Source organism: Papio anubis, chromosome 6 (assembly GCF_008728515.1).
Source record: "Papio anubis isolate 15944 chromosome 6, Panubis1.0, whole genome shotgun sequence".
NCBI lineage: Eukaryota > Metazoa > Chordata > Mammalia > Primates > Cercopithecidae > Papio > Papio anubis.
In genome coordinates this window covers 107,076,388-107,102,455 of record NC_044981.1, presented here as the reverse complement: position 1 = coordinate 107,102,455, position 26,068 = coordinate 107,076,388, and the positions used below count along the sequence as shown (strand labels likewise).

General features: G+C 45.5%; 1 protein-coding gene across 1 annotated transcript in view; it reads left to right on the top strand.

Moving 5' to 3' along the window:
* Positions 1-26,068, top strand: part of TIAM2 (TIAM Rac1 associated GEF 2) — a 133,648-nt gene that overhangs the window by 80,210 nt on the left and 27,370 nt on the right. Inside the window, 1 exon segment of the mRNA XM_031667712.1 lies at positions 5,382-5,485. Coding sequence (XP_031523572.1) covers positions 5,382-5,485 — 104 coding nt within the window.

The window sequence follows — 26,068 nt, the reverse complement described above, 5'->3', positions numbered from 1 at the left end:
TGGAAATGATGTAACTGTACATTTTGAATTCAGATTACGAGCTGTGTGGGTGAGGCAACCTTAACTTCAACATTTTCTGATATTTCTGTTTTTAAGTTGGTACCCAGGATGTTCCTTGAACAAATTTTGCCCTTTCGTTGTAAAAGGATCTGGGGTTGCCAGTGACTTGGCTGACCATGGTGCTAATGGGCCAGGTACTGATGCACAGTTCAGGAGGAAGCTGAATGACCAGGTGTCTCAAACCTAAAGCCACAAATGTTCCCCAGTTGTCTGTAAGGAGCTATAGGCTGTGCAGAAGAGCAGGGAGGCAGACATTTTCTGTGGTAGCCTGCCTGGAGTGTCCACAGCATGGTTTTTTGTTTGTTTGTTTGTTTGCTTTGAGATGGAATCTCGCTCTGTTGCCCAGGCTGGAGTGCAGTGGTGTGATCTCGGCTCACTGTAACCTCCGCCTCCCGGGTTCACACCATTCTCCTGCCTCAGCCTCCCGAGTAGCTGGGACTACAGGCGCCCGCCACCACGTCCGGCTAATTTTTTGTATTTTTAGTAGAGACGGGGTTTCACCATGTTAGCCAGGATAGTCTCGATCTCCTGACCTCGTGATCTACTCCCCTTAGCCTCCTGAAGTGCTGGAATTACAGGTGTGAGCCACAGCGCCCAGCCCACAGCATGTTGATTAAAGGAGAAAGATGGCTGAGCCTGGTCTCATGACTACTCTGGTCATGGCACCTTGTACTCAGTGGATGCACAGTGTCTGGCACCCATGGGAATTAGGGGATAAGTAAATTAAATGACAGATCCAAATTGAGGGGGCCAGATTGTAACTTGGGACATTGCAGCTCTGCTGGCTCAACTGCTAAGTAGAAGCTCTTCTGCTAAGTAGAAGCTCTTGTTGGCTGTGCTAAATGTTAGATTTTTTTCAAATTGTTAGACCTCTGCCCACAACTGTTAATTTCCATGAGGAATGTGATGAGAACGAGAAAAGGATGTATTAATCAGATACAAATAGATAACTCTTGACTTGAATTTATAATTTGTTTTTTTCATGATTTGCAGTCAGATCGGCCAGAGGCTTTTTCTGGAGCATGTCTGAACATCTGTACTGTACAATGCTGAGTGCAGGGCGGGCAGGAAGCAAGTGCTTATTACTCTCTGATAGGGACAAACAGCCCCTAAAACATGTTGCGCTGTATATGTCCTGATGAGGCTCTCCCAGGTGGGAAGCCAGATTTTCGCCTGGGAGGGGCAGGATATATTTACTGCCTTTAGCAGCTGGTGCTCAGGACGTGGGCAGAATATAAGGGGGCTATGTATAGGCATTTGGCACCCAGGACAGGATGCCTGTTTTAAACAGCTTTGTAAATAAGCATTCGGATTTTACCAGCCTCCACTCTTTTTAAAGCCAGTCTTCTATTCTTCCAGAATGTACTTTCATCTCATGTCTCTTCTCTAAAGAACACTAAGGGCACCCTCCCTTTATGGGGATACAGGTCCTGGTAAAATTGGAGGCTCCCAGAGCTGGGGATGACAGCTGTGAACACTGTCCAGCTCGGATTCTCCTGTGCTCTGTCATGTCCAGGACAGTGCTGGCACATTGCTGGTGGCCGCAGGGACTCTGTGTATGCCCAGATGCATTCCACCTGGGGGAAACTTGAGCAGTAGAACACCTCTGAGATTTCCTGTCTTGGCAGATCTCAGGAACTGCCCACAGCTGCCTTCTCTTCTCAGATCCCCAGGGCCAGCCTCAGTGGGAGCTGGTGCCTTTGGGCCATCCTATCCAAGCCTGTGCCTTAGAACCTGGTGGCACCCAAAGTTTCCTTGAAGTTAAGGGGTTCTAGGGGGCCTAAGGGAACCTCACTGATTCAAAGCTAAGCCTTTATCCTGGAGTGAGCAGGGTTCTGATGGGAAGGGTCAATATTCTCTTACCAGGTACACGTTGCCCCATTTCTCATGCTTACCTGAAATGAGTCTCTTTCTCGCTAAGTGAATGAGTACCTCTTGGTCTCCTTTATAAGAGGCGAACAGTGGTTCGGGGAGTTTTCAGTGTTTAAGTTCCAAAATCTTGTGAAGAGTTTGACTCAGATGACTCAGGATTCACTTGGCACCCGCTTTTGACATCAGCCGTGCTATTTTCACCAACATCCATCTGGCACCTCGGGCTCCAAAGCTCCTTATGCCTTTGCCACAGCTGAGTTCTTCATGGGACTCAAGGTCTTGTTCATCTTTGTATCCCTGGTACTTAGTACATGCCTGATGTGCAGCAGGCACTGTGAAATCCCTGTCATCCATGAATGTGCATGTGGATCGCGTGTCCTATTTCCTGTACTTGAAGTAACTCTTAGGAAATACCAGGGCTCCTTATTTACAAGGTAAAGGCAGCACTAGTGCAAATTTCATTCTGTAACCTAGGTAATGCACTTTTACGTTGTGTGGCTTCTGTGACATGACTCTTTTTTGATGGCCTTATACTTCTTTTTTACTTCTCTATAAAAAGAAAGGTACCTCTCTCGAGGGTCACCCTCTCCCGTACCCTTATACACTGATGTTTCTATGGTTCTCTCCTCGGTCCTCTTGATGTCCTCCACTCCCTTGACTTCACTACTGTGGAGAGATAGTCTGATGACTTGCAAATCCATGTCTCCGTGAAGACCTTTCTGGGCTTTAGACTCTGGACTCCCGACCACTGAAAATCTCCCCCTGCATGGCCCGCACGTGTCTCAGACTCAGCATTGCGGAAGCTAAGCTTGTTATCCCCAGTTCTCCCCTTGTTGCGTTTCCCATCTACCCAGTCACCTAGGACGTAGAAATCAGTCTTCCTTGATGCCTCTCTTTTCTGTATCTTCTTATATCTAATAAATGACAAAGAGGGGACCTATGAAATCTACCTCCTCAAATGCTCAACCCTCCCTTACTTCCTTCTGTTGCTCTCTTCTGTGATGTTCTGGTCCTTACACCTTGTACCTGTGATGTCACTATGACTTTCTTGTCCTCCATCCATCCGTCCATCGAGGACAGTCTTCCATCTCTGCCCCACTCTGTGCAGCCACACTCGGCAAGTTCCCCGATGGTACCCGGCTCCTCCTATCATTCGTCTTTACTCAGGCCGCTTCCAGCCCTGGAATCCCCTCTCCCCGCTGCCCACCCTGCCTTGTCATCTTCAGCTTGAAAGTCAAATAGATACTCCGCCGACATAAAGCCTTTGCTCACATGTCTGCTTTCCTCTGAAGTGTTTTAAGGGCCCAGGGAGAATTGACTTACTTCCTGAGTGTCCCCACTCAGCAGCCTGTGGACTTCCCTGATAGCATCTGTGACACTTGGTTGCACTCATCTCTCCACCCGCCCCTCCCTCACCAACTGCCTCTCCCTCACCAACTGCCTCTCCCCAGACTAGAAGCAGCCCGTGAGAGCATTTCACTCATTTTTGCATCCCCAGCTGCTCACACAGTGCCTGGAAAACAGCTGCTACTCAAGAAGTATGTACTGAGTGCGGGAACGGAGAGATGCATTTAGGCTGGATGCAATAGGAGTAAGGGCTGCTGTTCTTTTGGAACTTACATAAATTGGTCTCCCTTAAGCCAAGGTATACACATCAGAGAAAGGGGGCAGTCTTAGAAGACAGCGGTGGGTCACTTGGATTTGAGGGTTTCGTCTTACTTCCCGTGCAGTCAGCTTGTTGGTGAGGGGACTGCCTCTGTGTTGTGGCATTACGGGACTAGGGGAGGCAGGCCCAAGTATCCTTGCTTGTCATTGCTACTCAAAATTTCCCCAGGGAGCCTCATGCCTTTCGGGTCAGCACTGCCTTCCCTGGGCTAACTTTGCAACCAACAGCAGTGAGGTATGACCGAGATTATCTGTCTGGTCCTTATCTGGATGAGATTAGGGTGTTGGAAGAGGAAACGGAAGAAAAAAATTAGAGCTGCAGAATTTTGTAGATCATTATATGTTTTCCGGAGACCTTTCCCTATCTTAGATGTGAGTGCCTGTGTAGTGGTTGGTAATATCAGCATGAACCTGCTCCTGGCATTCTTCTGTCTCAGCTGTGCTAACCTCCAGGGGTTCCCCTAGCTTCTAAAGATTTTCTAGAAACCATCTTCCCTGCCCCCATCATGCTGGGCAGTTTCTTTGTTTGCAAGTCTATCCAAGCCTCTTGGGCCTAGATCAGCTCAGACTGATTTCTTGTACCTGGATGGGATCAGAAATCATCTGGTTTCACCTAGTTGAGGGGACATTCTATCAAATACAAGAATTACGATGAAAACTTGTGTTATGTTTTGATAGAGGCTGGGCTTTCTGTCTCTATTGGAGAAGAGTGCTGAGGATGGGATGTGTGCTTCCAGTTGTAGGCTGGAAAACTATGTGTTCTACTTATTTCATATTATTTATTTAAAATTTTTAATGTTTTAGTTTTTAATTTACTTAAATTTAAAATTTTTATTTTTATTATTTTTATATTTTAATTATTACCCCCTCCCCTCCCTTCCCCACCCCTTTCTTCCCCTTCCTTCCCCTCCTCTTTCCTCTTCTTTCCTTTCTTGGTAGGGTCTCATTCTGTTATCCAGACTGGAGTGCAGTGGCACGATTACTGCTCACTGCAGCCTTGAACTCCTGGGCTCAAGCAATCCTCCTGCCTCAGCCCTCCAAGTAACTGGGATTATAGCTGCATACCACTGTGCCTGATTTTTTCTTTTTTTAATTTCTTGTAAAGACAAGGTCTCACTATGTTGCCCAGGTTGGTCTCGAACTCCTGGTCTTAAGTGATTCTCCCGCCTTGGCCTCCCACAGGGCTGAGATTGCAGGCATGAGCCACCACACCTGGCCCATATTATTTCTTAGCCTTTACTCTGGAAGTTAATAAGGGTTTACTGATCTTCTTGGACCTTTAAGTTAGGATGCAATTGTGGTTGATGCCAGCCAAAGAAACATGCTTGTAAATGAGCAAGTTGTAGATTGTAATAAGTATAATATTCCATCATTGGTTTCCAAGATTCCCTGGTAATTTTGCCTTCCCTTAGCCAAAAATAGGGAAATACCAACAAAATTGTTGCTGTTTGATTGTAGGTCCAAATAAATTACTCAAGACCAGAGCTTAGGGAAGTATAGTTTATACAACAATGAGAAGAGTGACAGGGCATTTAAGTCATTATTTTGATTGGTCTCTTTTGACCAAAGCAGGCAGATGTTGCCTTTTCAATTAGCAAGAGCCTAGATCTGTTTCAGAAGACCATCTGTGTGCATAATTGTAACCTCAGTGTTATTCAGGACTGCTCTGTACTGCCTCCTAGGTTGTTTTCTCCTTTGGTTTCTCCATCTGAGCCTTTCAACCAGGCGTTATTATTCTCTGCAAATGACCAAACTCATGTACGTTTTTGTCATTTTTCATGCAGATTTCAGCAACGTCCCTGATATCACAACAGGTCTGAAAAGGAGTCAGACAGATGGCACTCTGGATCAGGTTTCCCACAGGGAGAAAATGGAGCAGACATTCAGGGTAAGATACTGGCCTAAATCGCAAACCACGAACCTGGCAGGCTCTTACCCAAGGTGGGGAAAGGAGATGGAGTTACCTATCTCCAGGTCCAGCAGTTCAACATATATATATATATATATTTTTTAAGGATACAGCTTCCTTATGTATGTATTTTTTTTGAAGTGAAGTACTAATCGGAACCATTTACTTTAGCTAGAACTCCTCCATGACTTCTGGTATGCCATCAAAGAGCAGTGTACACTCTGCTGTTCATATATAGTGCTGGCTTTGCTTAGTGATTTTGACAAGGAAAACCTTGTCAAAAGGTGTTAATTAGTATTCTGTTTCTTTCTTATATATATATATATTTTTGGCTGAAGATAAATTATTTTTGGAATGTTGTCATTTTGTGTGATAAAACATATATAACACAAAATATTCCTTTTTTACTATTTTCAAGTGTATGCTGCTTTGGCATTAAGTATATTCACACTGGTTTGCAAGGGGTACAGAAACTCTGTACCCCTTAAACAATAACTCTCTATTTCCTCCGCTTTTAACTCCCCCGTAACTTCTATTCTACTTTCTGTCTTATTTGCCAATTTCTAGGTACCTCATATACATTTCTAGGTGCCAGTTTCTAGGCACAATATTTGTCGTTTTGTTTCTGGCTTATTTCACTTAACATATGTCTTCTGGGTTAATCCAGGTTGTAGCATGTGTCAGGCTTTCATTCTTTTTTACAGCCAAATAATATTCCATTATACGGATACATCACATTTTGTTCATTCATCTGTTAATAGACACTTGGATTATTGCTGCTATTGTGGGTGATGCTGGAGTGAATGTTGGTGTAAGAGTTATCTGCATGAATGCTTGTTTTCAGGCCAAGGAGTGGAATCGCCAGGTCATGTGGTGATTCTCTGTTTAGGTTTTTGAGGAACAGCCCATGGTCTCCCACAATGCTGCACTATTTGACATTCCCAGCAGCAATGTAGGAGGCTTCTACTTTATCCACATCCTTGGCAGCATTTGTTACATTCCATTCCTTTCCTGCATTTTTAACTGTTCATTAGCTGCTACCCTTTCAGAAATGGTCTGATTGACATAATCTGTGCTAATAACCAGTCCAGTTTTTAATTGATTTTGAAATTATACATCTTCTGTATTGTATTTGTCTTAAATACAAAATAAGAATGGAAGAAATAGAAGCAATGATAGCATTTAAATGAAAGTTATAAAGTGGAACAATGCCTCAGTTGGGTTTAGACTAACACTATCACAAGATTCTTGGGGTATCACTTTACCAGCCGGAAACCTCTGTGGCCAAGGGTGCCTTTGCCCAACTTTTTCTTGGGCCCACTAGGCCTACTCGACCTGGCAGATTGTGCTCGACTTACACTACTGGCCTGCATCCCGTGCCTGCCAAGAGTGAGCAGAGTAGTGAGGGGTATGTCAGTGAGTGCAGTGGTGAGGGGTGTGTCAGTGAGCATGTGTGGGGTCTGGCCACCATGCACAGGCAGGGAAGCTGGCTGTGGTGGGGCAGGCAGCAGCTCCAGGCTCTAGCACGGGCGCTGGTTCCCTGTGAAGCTATGGCTGGATCACACATACTACAAGCAGCTTCCATGGCCTGCACCAGTACCTGGAAGCTTGGAGATGCCAGGAACCGCTGAACCCCAAAGAGGGTGGCATAGCCCTAGTTCTGGGAACTCCTGGGTCTGGGCTCCCTGAAGGGCTGCAGCTCTTCTCTCCTCCTCTCCTCTCTCCTTGTCACCTGTAATGTGGCGAGCAAGGGGCGTGTTTTGGTCCTGTTTGTGTTGTAGCTCTTTCAGCCCTGCCATTAGGGAGGTCCTGAATTCTTGTCCCATGACCAGGAAGAATGAGGTATGCAGACAAGGGGAGGATGAGCAAGGTGAAGAGGAGCTTTACTGAGCTATAGAACAGCTCAGAGGAAACCCACAGTGGGTAACTTCTCTCTGCAGGCTGGTCATCCCATAGAGTGTTCACCTCTCAGCAGAGACCAGACCCTGGAGTGGGTAGCTCTGCTCCACAGCTGGTAGTACTGATGTCTGCTTAGCTTTAAGCAGAGAGGAGACCCTGGAGTAGCTCCTTGCCTCAGCTGGTTGTCTCATTGTCTCTTTGAGTCTGGCTGAGTCCAGGGTTTTTATGTGCTTCGGAGGGGAGGAAGTGTGTACTGATTGGTCCATGGTGGCTTTGGGCAGGCCCAGAAAAAGCTCCATAAGTTCCCACTCTGGTCTGTGGGACTGGCAGCTTGGCCCCCAGACTTCAGGCCTTCCCCAGCTTAAAGGTGGGACTTTTCTGGGGACCCACCCCTTTCTACCCAGGAGCCTGTGTCCTGCCACTGTTCATGGTGCCCAGGCTGTTTGTGCCAAAGGTGCCTGCAGGCCAGGGCCAAGCTGCCCTCAGTCCCCTCCTTGGCCTGCTTCCCATGCCCATTGGTGCCCAAAGTACAGCAGGGGGCTGGCATGTCAGCGCTGCCCTGAGCGTGTCCACACCTGGCTGAGTTGCAATAGTGCCTGGACTCAGACCCACATTTGCTCTAAGACCAGAGTGGGCACCAGGACTAGGGAGAAGCCAGGCAGTGGGAGCAGGCTACTTTCGAGCCTGTGGCAGCAGGGGGTCCTTCCCAGGCCCCTGAGAGTGCAGAGATGCCTGGGTCCACAGTTGCGGCTAGGCGGCTGCAGCAGTGCCTGGGAGGGCGGGGATCCTTCCTGCTCTTGGTCCCCAAGAGCACAGGGATGTCTGGGTCCAGAGCCACAGCTGGGCAGCTGCAGCTGTGCCTGAGGAGCACGAGGCTCCCGCCCTGCCACTTCAGAATTGGACAGGGCTTCCACATTCCCAGCTCCTGCTGGTTCCTTGGAACGCACAACCCTGGCCGTGCCTCCCCCACTGTGGCCGGTGTCATGGCAGTGATTGCTCTAGATGGGCCACCGCTGACATCAAGACCACCAGGAGCCAGGTGCATGGCACACCCATGGGAGGAGCCATGTGGCATACCTTTTGGAGGTTGGTGACATCCCCTGTGTGTGAGGGGACCAGGTTAGAGACTGCCAGCTTCAGAATGGATACTTTTGGTTCTGAAGTTGCTGGTTTGATGAAGCAGCTATGTGCTCTCAGCCTCCCCTCTCTTCTCCCTTTCCCTTCCTCACTCCTTGCACTCTTCTCCCATTTTCCATGCACCTTCTTCCAAATTTCTCCTCCCTCTCCTCCTCATTCCTCATGCAAAGCAAATGCTCAGCTGCCTTCGCTGGCCTGGTTATGTCCCAGGATGCAAGTTATTTTATGAAACTGAAATTCATCAGCATTTTTAGTCCTACTACTCTGTTCTATCTCTAGTGGGTTATTTAATTTTGGGAACCCAATATCATGTCTAATATCCATTAGCTTTTTAATGAAGCAGTGGATCCTAGAGCATCAAATAGATGTGTTTTGATGGCTTTGTCTTAAATTATTTTAAATCTTATTTTAATAATAAAATAGATATGGGGTCTTACTATGTTGCTGAGGCTGGTCTCAAACTCGTAGGCTTTAGACATCCTCCCGCCCCGGCCTCCTGAGGTACTGGGATTACAGGTGTGAGTCACTGTGCCTGGCCTGACTTAAAATTTTTTGGAAAATCAAATCCTCCTGAAACACTGATGGAGCATGGCCATGTATTTAAAAGTTAAGTGTGCCTTTCCGGGCACTGGCACAGGATGGTAGCTTGAGGGGAATCTCAACACCATGAGGGATAATGACTTCTCCTTTCTTATGATCTGCTTGAGTTACACATCAGAACTCTTAAGAAGGAAATTGAATTTTTTCCCAAAGTTTATCTTAAGATTCAGCAAAATAGATATGCAAAAAGTTAGCATGTTAAAGCCATTGCCAACTCTGTTATTTAACAGTGCCTGTAGTAACTAAGCAAAACATTTACAAAGTGAACATTGGAGCATCAGAAATTTAGAAGAGGAGAGAAAGCTGCAATCAGGTTGAAATTGGGGCCATCTGAGCTTCAATTTTCATTGTTAAAAGTGGAGAAAAGAGAAAGCAAATAACACTAAAGAACACAGAAGAAAAAAATTTATTGAAAGAATATGAGCATGTTAAGCATTTGCTGTAAAATTCCTCTCAAATCTAACGTAGTTATCACCTTACCTTTTTTAAGATTTTCATGTATGATGATGGATTTCAGTACATTTTTAAAAATCTTCGGTAAATACTTAGCAGTTACTCAGTTTCCCTGTTCTTTGTTTCTTGGGAAAGAAGAATTAGTGGCCATCAAAAATAAAAACTGTGGTGGACATTAGTGAGAAGAAAAAGAAAATTTCAAATTTAAGAATTACATTTTTTTCTGTTCTGTTTTTTTTTTTAAAAACATTTTAATTTTTTTTTTTGGAAACATCATGTTATATCTAAAGCAATCCTCTTCTGGATTTTGTTGTTGTTGTTTTAAATTTTATTTTATTTTTCGAGACAAAGTCTCACCCTGTTGTCCAGCCTGGAGTGCAATGGCGTGATCTTGACTCACTGCCACTTTGACCTCCTAGGCTCAAGTAATCTTCCCACCTCAGCCTCCTAAGTAGCTGGGACCACAGGTGCCTGCCACCATGCCCGGATAATTTTGTTTATTGTTTTTAGAGACTAGGTATCACTGTGTTGCCCAGTCTGGTCTCAAACTCCTAGGCTCGAGCAATCCTCCTGCCTCAGCCTCCCAATATGCTGGGATTACAGGTGTGAGTCACCGTGCCCAGCCCTCTTCTATTTTTGAAGTGGTAATGTGGGAGGTGTCTGGTGAATGCCCAGTGTGTGCTGGGAGTGGATTTTTCGGGATCCCCCTGCCCCGTGCCGTGTCCTCAGAAGGTGGTCTTTCCTCAGGGAGAAGACCTGCCTCTGGTTTTCTGGGCTTCCTGCCCTGGCCCAACTGGTCTTCTCAGGGGTCATTAACTTCTTTTCAGATTAGACCCTGGTTGAACCTGGGCTGTTGGGGATATTTTACTAACAACTATTCTAGACATTAGAATAAAGAATAATTTCCCTTGAAAATCAAATGAAGCCTGGTTTGATGAAGCACAGCTGTACCCAGGGCTTTTGTCAGCCCCGCAATTTCTGCAAATGGTTCCTAATTGATTGCCTTCTTCTCTGTAAGGGTGCCTATTACTGTCATAGCTCTTTGTGTGACCCTGTCAGCCTCTCCTGTAGGGGGGATTTTTTTCCCCCAGTATTGTTAGCAATTAGCATGTGCTATTGTAATAGTTTGGAGTTTGAAAGGAATATACAATGTCCCTTTGGGTGAGGAGGTTGAAAGAGTTTTCGGTTTGTTCTGAACTTGAGGTGTATTAAGCAGTCCCCACAGACATGCTGCCTGCACTCCACCTGCTGAGCTGGCTCTGAGGCTCAGGAGACGTGGCCCTCTGTGGTCCCGTTGTCTCCACGTCCGTGGTAACCCGGTGCCTTTCTAGAGCAGGCTCCCGGCATGGGTGGAAACAGAGCAGGGGGCCAGCTTCCCCCAATCACCGGTGCCGCTGTGGAGGACGAGCTTGGTGGCGCTAGGACGTCCTTGTGAATGTGACTTGGAAGAGCAGTTTGGGATTTTTTTCATTGCCTGGGGATGAGAGGGAGAGACGACGCGTGTCTTACACATCTCCCAACAGCCGACTTCGATGTGATCCGTTCTCCCAGAGGGAGCTGGTTTCTTTGAACTTTTCCTTTTTATGTACAGCGTGTAAGTAAACAAGGGCTTTGATTTTCACGGGTAAAGATTTTGATCCAAATGCAGGCATGCTTGCACGGTTTCCTTTCCTTGATTGAAAGTTGATTTTGCTCTAAAAATGTCTAAAGACTGATATGCAGATGAGAAGAGATGCCCTTCTCCCCAGAAGGGATTCTGACAGCGATCTTTACGTGCTTTTTACAGCTAAGGATAAGAGAACTTCTTTTGGATACCCGTTCTGTGGCGCTGTCACTGTTCCTTTCTCATTCCAAAATCTTTAACTTCATCTCTGAAATAGTTCTATCTTTTTGAAATATAAAGATATCAGAAAGGCCTAGGGAAATATTTACTCTGCAAAATATGCTTGAAAAGAGAGGAAGGAATAATTTGAATATAGCAATTAATTGTATGCTTGTAAAATTTCCTTGGAGTATAGCACATATTAATACTTACACTGGGTTTAAGGCTGTAAAAGAAAATTCACACACAGGAAACCCGTTTTCTACAAGGTAAGCAGAGTTTTTAATTTAGTTATTCCTGATGAAATAATTTTTCGGCTTTGTGGAAGAATTTTATGTAATCACCTAGTGTAGCTTTGGCAGGGATTATTTTTGCCATTTGTAGGCGTTGTGTTGATAGAACAGAGAGCATTGAGAATCTGGAGATACACAGCGTGACAACTGTGTGTTGTGCTCTTTGCAATTTAATCATGTTTAAGATATAATTGATATATTTTGTCCTGTTTATTTTTTCTAGGCAGAAAAAAAAAAGAACGTCCACTAGTGGCTATGGTTTTTAGTGTACAGCGTGAACACAACTTGCATTTCATATTTAATTTCTGCTCACCCACTTAGCTTAACCTTTTGAGGTTTTTTTTTTTTTTTTTTTTTTTTTTTTCACATGAATTGCTTTTAAGAGCTTGCCTATCTAAGAAGCTGAGGGAAAAGCAAAAATTATTGGACCATATGATTTGCTTTCCAGCATTCTTGGAGTATTCGTCTTCCTTTGGTGTATACTTGCCTGCATTATTGCAAGATCTTTTTGGTTGTGTTTTTGTTAGGCAGTCAAGCTAAAAGATAACTTATTTATAAACCGTAGTCTTTCTCCATGGTGGCTATTCAATAGATGAATAGAATCAAGATCCTTTTCTTAAAACCAAACATGACTATTTCTAAATGCAAGTTATGTGACTAAATTCCTATTTTAGTGCACAGAGAGATGGCATCCTCAAGGCAAATGCTTTGTCCCTGAAAAATGGTTTGGGGCGTGGCACTCTCCAGCAGAAAGACAATAATCTGTCACAAAGACCTAATTCCAGGTAGTGCTTTCTCGGAGGCAGTGGTATGTTGGAAAGAACTCAACTCAACCTGATGCTTGGAAAACTGAATTTGTATTCGCATCCACCAGGCTTTATCATTATGGGACCTGGGGCAAGTTACCCAACCTTTCTAAGCCTGTGTATCGTCCTCTATAAATAAACATACCACCACCACCAACCCGGTGCTGTCAAAGGGATCACGTGAGATTATGTCCAACTGGGAGCAGCAGAAGCAGGGGAGAGAGGATTAGGCTGTAAGCTGCGCCTTCCTGGTGCATCTCCCATGTATACGTGTGTGTGAAGCTTTTCTCTGCTGCTCACCTAATGGCCTCTTGATCTGAGATTTGATGGCAGGTAGGAAACTGTGAACAAATATATGAGCACCTCAATAAAATGTTGTTGAAAGTAAGACATGTGTGTGCCTTGACCCTCTTAGCTGCCCACCCTGTGTTCTTGACCACCTTAGCTGCCCACCCGTGTTCTTGACCATCTTAGCTGCCCACCCGTGTTTTTGAACATCTTCGCTGCCCACCCGTGTTCTTGAACATCTTCGCTGCCCACCCGTATTCTTGACCATCTCAGCTGCCCACCCCGTGTTCTTGAAGTTAGTGTCAGTGGTCAGCTGCTCCCGAACCATCCCATGAGATGAAAACGAACTAGAAACCAAAAGCTGTAAGAATTGGGTCCTCTTCGTTGTCTGCGTGGAGACGAAGTCTGGCTCACCATGTAGCCGCTGTTTTTAATGTATGTGTCATCAATGGATGAGCTTTTCCAAAGGGTTGCTTCAAGTGACCAAATACAGTTAGTGTATATTAGATCTGCCTTTCTCTTTAGCGGGAGTGGACTGTGAACACCGAGATGCTTAGTGAAGTCTGAGAGGCTCTGCCAGCCGAGGAGGGCCTGCAGACTTTGCCCCTCCTGGAAGAGAGGCGGCAGGGACATGGATCGCCCGGGGTCAGAGTTGGGCAGTGTGGCGCCAGCCCGTATGCCTTATCCTGCCTCTCTAATGCCACGCTTCCTTGGCAGAGACTTGGAGGCAAGTTTGTGGACTTGTTTGAAATGACTGTGCTTAGTTTTTGTTGGAGTCTAAAAGGCCATTTGGCCTCTTTGTAGTTAGTTGGATTTTTTTTTTTTTTTTTTAATTTCCTATTTTCCATGCTCCAGAGTATTTGTGCCCCGCTCTTCTTGGTCTATCCTTGGCCATTAGGGTGGATGTGTCAGGCAGATGCCAACCCCTTGCTGGGTGTGGCGGGAAGAGGGTGGCTATAGAAGACTTTACTGTGGCATAGAGCACACAGAGGCCTGTCCTTTTCTTTGCCAGGGATAATTTACATGCTCTGTTCAACACGGTTGGCGATGTCACTTACGTGTCAACAGGAAAAACAGGAAAAAAAAAAAATGAGTGATATTGAGAATCCAAAAGACAGCATTCCAAGCTAGTGGCTGCCTGGAAGGCCATTCGGCCATGGAGAGCTTGTCCTGTAGAGAGGGACGAACAACAGAGCGTGGCAGGAAGGCAGCGGAAGAAACTTGCTGGTAACCTTTCTCGCCATTTCTTGCAACTGGCCCTTCCCGTCAGCTGGGCTGATTCCTCCTGCCAAGTGGGTCCTTGGACAGAGGCAAACTAGAAAGTGGGCACTGGGGCTGTTGGCATGGGCTGTGCTGTGGGCTAACTGGGGCCAAAGGGAAATTGCCAGCAACAGGAAGTTGCCTGATGAGTCCTCAGCTGGCTGTGCCTTTGCCAGGGAGGCTTTTAAAACTCAGACATGGGGGTGTTGAGTTGTTGAATGACACTTTGGCTGGGGCTCTGAGTCTGCATTCAGCTGTGCCAGAGGGCCTGTGTTTTCTCCGTTAAACATGGAATACACGTGTGTCTAGGAGCAGAGTATCATGCAAGGCCGGGGGACTTGAACCTGGCGAGACTGGTCCAGTGCCCTGGCGGGCTGCACAGTAAGAACCCCAGGAGCCCTGGGCCAGCCTGGTCCCACCAGTGCTTGTGTCTCCTGATCTGGAAAGTAAGGACGATGGCGCCTGGCGCACGGTGAGGTTGGAAGGATGCAGGGAGGTCGCTGATTGCCCTTCTTCCTCTTTCCTTTCTGTCCTTGGATCACTGTGGTACTTTCGTCAGCACAGCTGCCTTCCCAGCCTCTTTTTTTTTTTTTTTTTTTTAGCAGAGAAGAGTTTAATGAAAAAATAGGGATTTGCATTACAAACTAGGGACAAAAAGAAGACATCATTTTAAACTTGAAGTTATAGATAATAAGCCTATCTTACCTCTTTTTAAATTATTATTATACTTTAAGTTCTGGGTTACATGTGCAGAACGTGCAGGTTTGTTACATAGCTATGCATGTGCCATGGTGGTTTGCTGCACCCATCAACCCATCACCTACATTAGGCATTTCTCCTAACGCTATCCCTCCCCTAGCCCCCCACCCCTCGACAGGCCCCCGTGTGTGATGTTCCCCTCCCTGTGTCCATGTGTTCTCATTGTTCAACTTCCACTTATGAGTGAGAACATGTGGTGTTTGGTTCTTTCTCCTCCTGTTGTCTGTGCCACAGTATTTTCCTACCTGCCTTCCTCTGTCCCTGCTTTCTTCTTCTCCAGACTTTTATCTTTCATCTTGTGTTTTTGGGAAAGAAAAAAAAAACCAAGTTATTATTAAGAGTCATCTTCAGAATCACAAAATCAAGAAATAAAAAGGAGAGGTTGTAGAGAGCAGCGCTGTGAGAGCTGCAGTGTGAATCACTGCGCTGGGGTGGGCTGGAAGATCAAGGCCTGTCAGGTAGAATGCTCTGAAATTAACTTGAAGAGATAATTACCCCCCGTTTCCTCATCCTGCTGGGACAGTGATGCACAGGAAAGTGACTTGGAGACTACTCAGAGCTGAGGACACACAAAGATTTGGCCTTGACTGAGCAGAGATGCTGATCTTCACCTAATGATTGATTTGCCACATTTATTTCTGATATAGGCTTCTCCTTACTTTTTCTCTCCATTGAAACAGCGGGTGCCATGGTTTTGCTCTCATCCTATCTGAGATGACACTTGAAGTGGGACATGTTTCACCTCTTCAAGGCAAACAAAAAGCCAAGTTCAAGGAGTCATCAGCCAGCTCCCTGCAACTTAGGTGGTAGCGGGGGACCTCCTGCCAGAGCTGCCTGAGATCTCCCCTTTAATTTTGCCCACCTGGATGAGAGTGAAGATGGGGTTGAACGGCAAGTGTTTTCCCAGGTCCATCCTCTGTCTTCCATCTTCCATCTCCATGCCCCTCAGCCCTCTATTTCTAGATCTTTATTTCCTTTCTGGGCTTCTGGATTAGAGATGGAGCTATGGAGACCTTGATACCATTTTGTTTTCTGTGGGAAAAGAAAGCAGGAAGTCTGATTTCTTAGGCCAAACTAACCTCAGTGTAAATACCATTTGCAGGTTCTTGCCCTTCCTTCCTTCCTTCCTTCCTTCCTTCCTTCCTTCTTTCCTTCCTTTCTTTTTCTTTCTTTCTTTCTTGTCTTTCTTTCTTTCTGAGTCTCGCTTTGTCACCCAGCCTGGAGTGCAGTGGCGCAGTCTTGGTTCACTGTAGCCTCTGCCTCCTGGGTTCAAGCAATTCTTATTCCTCAGCCTCCTCAGTACCTGGGACCACAGGTGCACGCCACCATGCCCAGCTAATTTTTATATTTTTAGGAGAGACGGAGTTTCACTATGTTAGCCAGGCTGGTCTCAAACTCCTGACCTCAAGTGATCCACACTCTTCGGCCTCCCAAAGTGTTGGGATTACAGACGTGAGCCACTACACCCGGCCTGTTCTTGCCTATTCTTAGGGGAAGCCACCTCGACATGGGGTACACTTGGAGTAAGAACACATGGGTGGCTGGGTGTGGTGGCTCACACCTGTAGTCCTAGCACTTTGGGAGGTTGAGGCGGGTGGATCACTTGAGGCCAGGAGCTCGAGACCAGCCTGGCCAACATGGTATAACCCCATCTCTACTAAAAATACAAAAATTAGATAGGCACGGTGGCTCATGCCTGTAATCCCAGCTACTTGGGAGGCTGAGGCACGAAAACTGCTTAAGCCCGGGAGGCAGAGGTTGCAGTGAGCCAAGATTGCACCACTGCACTCCAGCATGGGCGACAGAGCAAGACTCTGTTTAAAAAAAACAACAAAAAAAGCACATGGGGTTTTTGCCCTAAGTCTTACACTGAGGAGCCATTTCCTCATCCTTGGGTAAGTCGTCAAACTTCCCTATCTGTGAAACTGAAGGGTCCGTCTGACCAGCTGTCTTGCCCTGATGTGTCTCCCTGTCTGTCTTTCTGCCTGAATGCCTGATCCGAAGCAGCTTTCTGCTGGATGTCCCTTTTTATCCCCATGAATATGCAGAGCTGCTTAGAAGAAGAATCTTAGCAGAACCCTATTAGAATTTGCTTCGGTCATTTATTGCGCTTCACGCATTTCACTGAAGCTAAAACCGCTAAGATTTGTGGAGGCTTCTCAGAATGGTATGCGAAGGTCAGGATGGTTAGACTCCGTATTTCCAGACGCTCTCCACTCTTTTATGCACTTATATTATTTAGGAACTTATTTCAAGCAGACCATTTGAGAATCTGATGAAAGCTATGGGTCCCCAGAAAAGTGCTTATGCACGTATGTTAGAAATTGCAGACAAGTCCAGGGAGCTCCTCAGTCTTACAATGTTTTTTCACGGCTTTCCCATTTAGGAATTTATGAACCGTCAGTTCGTGATCCTTACTTTGAGTAAACACCTGAAGAGCCTAGCCTCTGTCTTGACTTAATATTACTGATATTGCAGAATCAGTTATCAAGTACCTACAATATGAAAAGCACTGTGTTTATGTAGACAAGTGGTATTCTGAACTTTGTTTTTATCTTAGTCTAATTGCTTGGGTGAGATTAGTTATTTTTATTTTTATTTTTTATTTTTTTTTGAGACTGAGTCTGGCTCTGTCGCCCAGGCTGGAGTGCGGTGGCCGGATCTCAGCTCACTGCAAGCTCCGCCTCCCGGGTTCACGCCATTCTCCTGCCTCAGCCTCCCGAGTAGCTGGGACCACAGGCACCCGCCGCTTCGCCCGGCTAGTTTTTTGTATTTTTTAGTAGAGACGGGGTTTCACCTTGTTAGCCAGGATGGTCTCGATCTCCTGACCTCGTGATCCGCCCGTCTCGGCCTCCCAAAGTGCTGGGATTACAGGCTTGAGCCACCGCGCCCGGCCGAGATTAGTTATTAATGCTTTATTTTTTTAATGTGCTAAGAGATGTTGAGGAATGTTAAATAAATAACAACCCCTAGATGGCAAATAAATTATTAGGTTGAGAGCAGCATAGATTATATTGATGATGGTGGTTAGACATCACCAGATTTTTTTTAACGTTTTTTTTACTCTGCACTTCAATGGATGCAAAGCCAGATTGTTGAAAACCAATTGCAGCATTAGGTGCCGGGGTGTTTCTGCATTTTGAAAGTTTTATTTTCTGTCATTAGTGAACAAAATGGGTTTTTTTGGAGTAAGAAGTTTAACATTTTGATCCCAAACCAAACTTTCATGGATCTCTTTAGTAAAATAAATAGCTGTCTGATGGACTAGGACGGCTGTTTTATACGCTCAGCTTAAGGGAAGCTCAGGCAGCCGCGGCTCCTGTGTTCCCCTCCCCCGGCAAGGGTGTTGCCGGTGAATTTCACTCTTGCCCCTTTTCCTGTCAGCAAATTAGCTAAGCCCTTGTTGCCGTTTGCCCTTTTTCCTTTAGAGAAGTAATAGGCACAATTACTGTGTAATTTTGGCTTGCCCCTGTGTGGGTGCCTGGAATCTCATCTGGTATTTTAATATTTACCAAGGGGGTGGGCGTAGTGTCGTATCGTTCATTCACTCATTAAATCCCCTTCACTGAGGCCTTCTCGAATGCTCACCATCGTTCAAAGTTCTGAAATCGTCACCCTGATGCCTTCTGTAAATATTGTTGCGTAGAGATTGTAGTCCGGTGGAAGCCTTGTACCGAGTAAATGAAGATGTGTTTTGAGTTTCAAGGCATTTTCTATGCCTTTGGTGACTCATAGCAGATTCTCACCTTGTGATAAAGTCCCAGCTCCACGGTGATGGCTGCTTTTGCTTTTGGAAAAGTAAGTTGTGAGAAATTGTTCTGAGTCATTTTGCAATTTCCTCTGTAGACTCAGCTAAGAGTAGATGTGTGTGTCACGCTCTGGAGTTGAGGGAGGAGGGGTCATGGAAAAACTCTGTCTGGGAGCGCTTCATCCAGGTACACATGATGGTATTTTCACCATCAAACACCAGCTTCTAACTGTTGAAGGCAAAGATGGGATCATTCGTTTTGTAAATTCATCTCCTGCTGTCTTGATAATAACATGAAGAAAAGGGCAAGAAAAACATGGATATGTCATTAGTGTGGGACGAAGGAGGAGAATGGAGGTTTGTTTTAAAGGCACCCCCAATTCTCTTTCCCTCTTTCATCCTTTTGTTGGTTCTTGCCCCTTCCACATCCCGACTGTGTTTATTCAGCTTCCAGCGCATGCTGCTGCCTCTGCTTTTCACCTGCCTTTGCACTCTCTCATTCTTTGCTGCCACCTGAGTCCTCTGGTGTTTTTAGAAAACACCTGGCAGAGGAGGAGGCTCTGAGATGCGCAGCTGCTTAGAAGGTTCTGACCTGGCATCTGCACAGCCGGGGATTTCATCACCAACTGCTCAGAAACCACAATGCTGCATGCCTGGAGGAGTCCTGCCATCTTCCTACCTTGCACGCCGCTCTCAGCTGGTTTTGGGATTTTCTATTTATTTATTTGTTTGTTTGTTGGTTTGAGATGGGTCTCACTCTGTCCCCAGGCTGGAGTGCAGTGGTGCAATCTTGGCTCACTGCAACCTCTGCCTCCCAGGTTCAAGCAATTCTCCCACCTCAGCCTCCAGCATAGCTCAGATTACAGGCATGTACCACCACACCCAGCTAATTTTTGTATTTTTGGTAGAGACGGGGGTTTCCCTGTGTTGTCCAGGCTGGTCTCGAACTCCTGACCTCAGTTGATACACCTGCCTCGGCCTCCCAAAGTGCTGGGATTACAGGCATGAGCCACCGCACCCAACTGGGATTTTTAAGAATTTACTCCCTTCTTGGTTCATTCAGGCATAGATAAAGGGCACTCTGAGCGCCCTGGTGACATGCACATCAGGACAGGCAGGTGCTCTGCCTTCCTCTCATTTGAGCACCAAGGTCTTGAATTTGGGGCTTTTACAGGTGAGTTACCAAGATGCAGAAAGGTGGACGATGAAGCAGTAATCCAACGTGAGGCTTACAGATAACTTCTAAGTGTGGTGTGGGGTTTTAAAGAAAGTCTCCATTCACATTCTGTCACCCTCACTCTGTCTCTTCCGTCTTTTTCTTGCTGGAGTGTCCTGGTTCTGCCGTCTTCCCTAGATCTCCAGCTCTTCTTCTCACCACCAGGGATACCTGGCTTTGGTTCCCATGTATTTATTGATTTCTATTTTTAAGAAGTTTGATCAGAACTGTCAAGCAATTGATTGAAAATGATAGTTCTTAGTTTAAATCTTATTCCATTTCTGTTAGAACTCAGTGTAGATTATAGAGTCGTAAAGTCTCAGATAAATACTTATATAAATAAAGATAGGTATTGTTCCATACGAGATTATCATTATTTCGAGAACCTGTTGATGAGGGTGCCAGACATGACTATTGTATTACTCAAATCCAGCAAAAAACATTGAACAAAAACTATAATTAAAGGGGCATGCAGGGTATCTGTGTTCACTTTAAGGCAAGTAGTCCTTGACAGTACCCCTGCCTAATTAAGGTTGCCAGGATATTAACATATAATTCGATGTTTTATACACTTATGACTTTCCTCCCAGAAGCTCCAATTTTTTTGAAACCAGATTCCAAGCATTATTTTAAGCCAATATTAGAAGAGAAAGTGTAGGGCTTTCTAAGCATGAAGAGGATGTGATTTCAGACAAAGTCCTAGCTCCTGGACCCTGTCTCCCTGCCCCCATCCCATTCCTCATAAGTGATGAAAGGCATCTTTGATCCATGAAACTGGAAAGAACAGCCATCAGTAGAGGTAAGCGTGACTGCTGAGGGTGTCATAAGATACTAATGTACCAGCGGGGAATGGGATGCAAGGCTGCTCAGCCTCAGTAGCCCCCTTATCTGTCTGAGCATCTTTGTGGGCTCTGCTTTTAAGTGGAAACAAAAGATTGCAGGTGGTAGGTTGGGTGTGGTGGCTCAGGCCTGTAATCCCAGCACTTTGGGAGGCCGAGGCAGGTGGATCACTTGAGGTCAGGAGCTTGAGACCAGCCTGATCAACATGGTGAAACCCCATCTCTACTAAAAAAAAATTAGCTGGGCATGGTGGTGCGTGCCTGTAATCCCAGATACTTGGGAGACTGAGGCAGGAGAATCACTTGAATTCAGGGGGTGGAGGTTGCAGTGAGCAGAGATCATGCCACTGCACTCCAGCCTGAGCAACAAGAGTGAAACTCCATCTCGGGTGGGGGGGCCTGGGGAGGGCAGGGAAGAAAAAAAGATTGCAGATGGTGAAATTTAAATGCTTAAAAAAATCTTTAAGAATTCATAATTTGTCTGCAACAAATTCAGGTGGAGACATAGTCCCCTTCATTCCCCCAAGTCAGAGCCTGTGCCCCTGTGTATCTGTCCCCGTCAGTGAAACTGTGGCTTGGTTTCTTTTGACGAAGAATGATCCAGGGCAAGTCAAGCTGTTTGTTTTGTGCCCCTGTCTCTGTTGCTGAGTTGCTGTCATCTTGAGTTAGCTCTGACTGTCCCGTGGCAAAGGCCATCCCAAATAGCACATTTGCAGTATGTGCTCGGAGAGTGGGATACATAAGAAACAGGAGAGTTAACTAGAAGGATTTTCCCTCCTGCTCTACTAAGTTGGAAGGGAAAGTAGATGTTTGTCTCTTAATTTGCTGTTGCAGAAAGTGAAAAGATACTTGGACCAGAAGTGCTGGTGCTTTCCATGCACTCACAGCGGGCTTTGGAAAAATCATTCACTCCCCTGAATCCTTATTTGTTAAGAAAGTGGGATTCCATTTCCACAACTATTTCCTGGCTGTGAGGTGAAATAAAGACGAGGCACACGGAATGGCTTTGTAAATAAACTGCGAGGGTGCTGAGCCAGGCTGCGGAGACTTAGCCCATGGAGAATACAATGTGTTTTAAATACATCACTACTTTAAACCCGTTTTCCCCACAGCCGTATTGAACAGATATTACCACCCCCATTTAGCATAAGAAAACTCAAATCCAGAGATGTCGACTGGCAGACCAGTGTGTCCTAGGCAGTGACTGTACCACGGATCGCACCCAGCCCTGCCAGCTTCTAAAGCACTTCTTCCCATGACACCACACTGCCTAGTAAGGAGAACATGGCACTGCGTGTAGAAGAAAGGAGAGAAAACTGTGTTTAAATATCAGACTCATAGCGTATGGGTGTATTCACTCTTGAATTGATTTAAAGGTAGAACGACTGTATTTGTGAACTTGCAAGGTATGATGTTAGAAATCTGGACACGACTTTTTGGTTCTTTAGCTTAATTTACAAAGTTGGTTACCCCCCCCGTCGACAAGAGGAATCTGTGAGGATGTGGAGACCCCAGACTTATGTTCCAAAAGCAGGTAGATTGTGACAGCTGGAGAGACCCAGCAGAGGACGCAGCCTCGTCAGCAGTCTAGAAGTGCATCTAAGATGCCCGAGGACTGTCAGCGATGAACTGGAATAGGTGCAACCGAGTTATTTTCTGAGCATCTTAGAACTATTATCAGAGCAGAGTGCTTGGTCTGTACCTGGGAGCCAGGTGCTGCTCTATTTTTTGTTTTGTTTTCTAGATTAAGGCAGGCAGGAACCCACATGGATTACAACTAGAAAGAAAATCAATTTCTAGGGAGCCAGAGAAAGGGAGGGAGGGCTTAGTTAAGGGACAGTCTGGGCTCAGGTAGTTGGGCAGAGCTGTCCTAAGCAAAGCTGGGTGGACACAGCCTGAACTGTTAAGGCTAAGAGTGTGGGATCTCCCCCTTCCAGTGTTCAACTGAATTTTGTCCTCAGTCCTCCGTAGGATAGACTCTACCTGCCCAGGAAATTGGTGGCTAACGAAGATTTGTCAGAGCTCTAGTCTGTCAATAATTTGGTTATAGTTGCTGTTATTGACACATTTTGTCTTCAAATAAAGTGATAATCTTTTTGGCGCTTTAGTGTCCAATCATGAATATATAAAAAGAAAAAAGTCTCAACTCAATACAGTCTCAGAGTATGTAACAATAAAGACCTTTCCTGGCTGAGCATGATGGCTCATGTCTGTTATCCCAAAACGTGGGGGAGGCTGAAGCAGGAGGATCACGTGAGCCCAGGAGTTTGAGATTACCGTGAACTATGATCACACCACTGCTTGCCAGGGCAACAGAGCAAAAACCTGTCTCTAAAAAATAAAATAAAATAAAGACCTTTCTTGCAAAAACTGCTCAAGAATGTATTATCATTTGCCAAGAATTAAGTCAGAGACATAACCCTGGAATAGAAATGTTGTGTTTGATAAAATTGGGGTAATCATGGAAACCAGCTAGAATGAAAATGTTAAAACACCACAGAAGAGAGAGAGATTGTAAATATGAAAGTTTAAACTAATTTATGTGATTATCAGAATACAAGTTAGGCTATGAGAAGATTGAAGGGACAGAATGAAAAGAGAGCTGTGAACTGGGATAAATACTTCTGGACGAGAAAGTGTAGATGGAGGGTAATATTAAAAGATAAGAAAAGTCATAGTTGAGCACATGTTTTCCCCCAAAATCAAGCAGAAAGATACTGGTTTAGAGGCTTCTTTAATTAGATAAGTGTACTTAGAATGAATGTAACATGATATAAGGTTATCACAAAGAATTTAAGTATGTCTTAATGCCCCAAATCACGACACAGGAAAAGCAAAAAGAATTATCCCGTTTATCAAAAAGCAACACAAAATACAGTAAAAGTTGTTGAGAAATTAGGCATTGTTTTTCTGAGCCCTGGATCTGAGCTGGGTAAGCAGGCAGGTGTGTTGTTGTTGTTGTTGTTTTGACATAGTTGAAAGGATACGACATAAAAGTTTTTATACCTTGTGTGAATTAAAGTATCATTGTAGTCTCTAGACAAATAACAACATATAAAAGTCATTTAAAAAATTTATACTTTACATACTGAAAAGTTTCAGAATGAATTTTTATAAATTATTTTGAGTTTTATTTCAAAAGAAGAATCTTTTTTGATCTGGGTTCATCTCTCTATAACAGGAGTTGGCAAACTTTTCCTGTAAAGGGCCAGATAGTCAATATTGTAGCCCATCAAAACTAGCCAACTCTTTATTATAACGTGAAAGCAGCCATAGCCAATATGGAGATGAGTGTGCATGGCAGAGTTCTAATAAAACTTTATTTACAGGAGCAGACAGCAGGAATGACTGTAGCAGAATTCTAATAAATCTTTATTTCCAGTAACAAGTGGCAGGCTGGATTTGGCCCGCAGGCTTTAGTTTGCTGACCCCTTCTCTGATGATCCACCTTGACTCACCTGTTTGTTTCAGAGTGGGGTCATTAGAGTTTTTTATACTATAAGTGTCATAGTTTTGTATCCAGAAGTCAAGAAAAAGTTCTGGTCCATGTGCCTCTTTCTTGGTGCACAGGTTAATCAGAAGCAAAGCCTTATCTTTCTTTCCGGGTGAAAAATGGGTTAGAGAAAAATGCAGTTCCTGGCACAGGAGGCATCCATTAGACAGATTAGCCTTAAGGGTAACATTGAAACTCCCAGAATTTTATGTGAAAGAGGTGGCTGGTTGTGTAGAAATGCTGCACCGGCCCTTGAAACTTCCTTGGCAGAGAGAACATCTTAATCATTCCTGAATTCCGACCAAACTCCTGTTAAATAAGGAAACCGAGCAGAAGGCAGGCAGCGAGGACACACAAGCCCGACGCTCCTCCTGTTCCCACTGCTCTGCCACCAGCTGCTCAGTTGCTTCCTCCTGGGGAGCAGGGGCCCTGCCTGTGACTCTGGTCTGGGAAGCCCCACAGCAGTGACCATGGCGCTTCCTCTCTCCAGCATGCAGCTCTGACCTGCCTTCCTGGGGCATGCCCTCTAGGCACCGAGGATTTGCCACTTGGGACATGCACATGCCCTCTGCCTTCTCGGGGAAGTAAGTCCACATTTCCTCCAGACAGCGGTGGCCACCCACCTCCTCCCTCTCTGAACATGACTGGAGCTGCTCATTCCAGCCCTGGCCTTCTGCACGCCTCCCCTCTGTGTTACTCTTCCCCATAGTCCTCTCCACTTTATTGAGATACTGAGTTTTGTTGTCACTGTGCCTGTCGTCTCTTTCTGCCTTTTATCCCCACACCCAGAACAGAGCCTGGCAGACAGGAGGTGCCCAGTAAGAAACTGCTGATGGATGAATTTGACTGTTCTTGCCCTTCCTTTGGGGCACTCGGAAAATTTATTCTTCCATACTTGTAAAAATAGAAGAACTTGAGACATTGAACGCCCTGTGCAAATTATAACTTTCATTGAGCCCTGGTCTTTGTGGAATCCTTGTACTGTGCTAAGTATTTTTACATATTTTATCTCACTGAATGCTCTCGACCACCCTTTAAATGTGATCCCTGCTTTTTCAGGCAAGTAAACTGAGTCAGGGAGCAGTTAGCCATGATCACACCACTGGTCATTGCCATGGCCAAGGTTTTAACTCAGAGCCTGTGTGCCTAAGTCTCCTGTCTTGAAAAAAGTAATTGTTGAAGGAAAGCTTAATCCCAAGCACACTCTAAGGCCCTTGGTGTGAGTTTTACTCTTGCAGTTGGATCATGAAAGGGGGCAGAGCCCAGGTGTATTAGTTCATTTTCATACCACTATGAAGAAATACCTGAGACTGGGTAATTTATAAAGAAAAAGAAGTTTAATGGACTCACAGTTCCACATGGCTGGGGAGGCCTCACAATCATGGGAGAAGGCGAAGGAGGAGCAAAGTCATATCTTACATGGCGACAGGCAAGAGAGCGTGTGCAGGGGAATTGCCCTTTATAAAACCATCAGATCTTGTGAGACTTACTCACTATTACCAGTACAGCATGGGAGAAATCCACTGCCGTGATTCAATTACCTCCCACCAGGTCCCTCCCATGACACATGGGGATTATTACAATTCAAGATGAGATTTGGGTGGGGACACAGAACCAAACCATATCACCAGGTGACACCTGTAGCACCGAGAGTGCACATCCACCACATAGCCCATCATGCTGTCACCTGTAAGCTATGTGTCCAGTAGGTGGTAGGGGCTGCTGAACTCACCTCCAGGTAGGTCTCCTCCACCCATCCCTGCTCTCCCCTGAGCTCGTCTCCTTCATAGAAAGTTCACCACCTCATGCCCTTCTTGTCTTTGCGGTGTCCATAGTTCCTAACTCGCACCTGCCAGACCCTGCCTGTCCTGCCTTGGGCCACAGTTACACTAGCCTTCAGTTCCTGACACACTCTGTGCTTCCCCCAGCCCCAAGCTGTACGTAGTTTA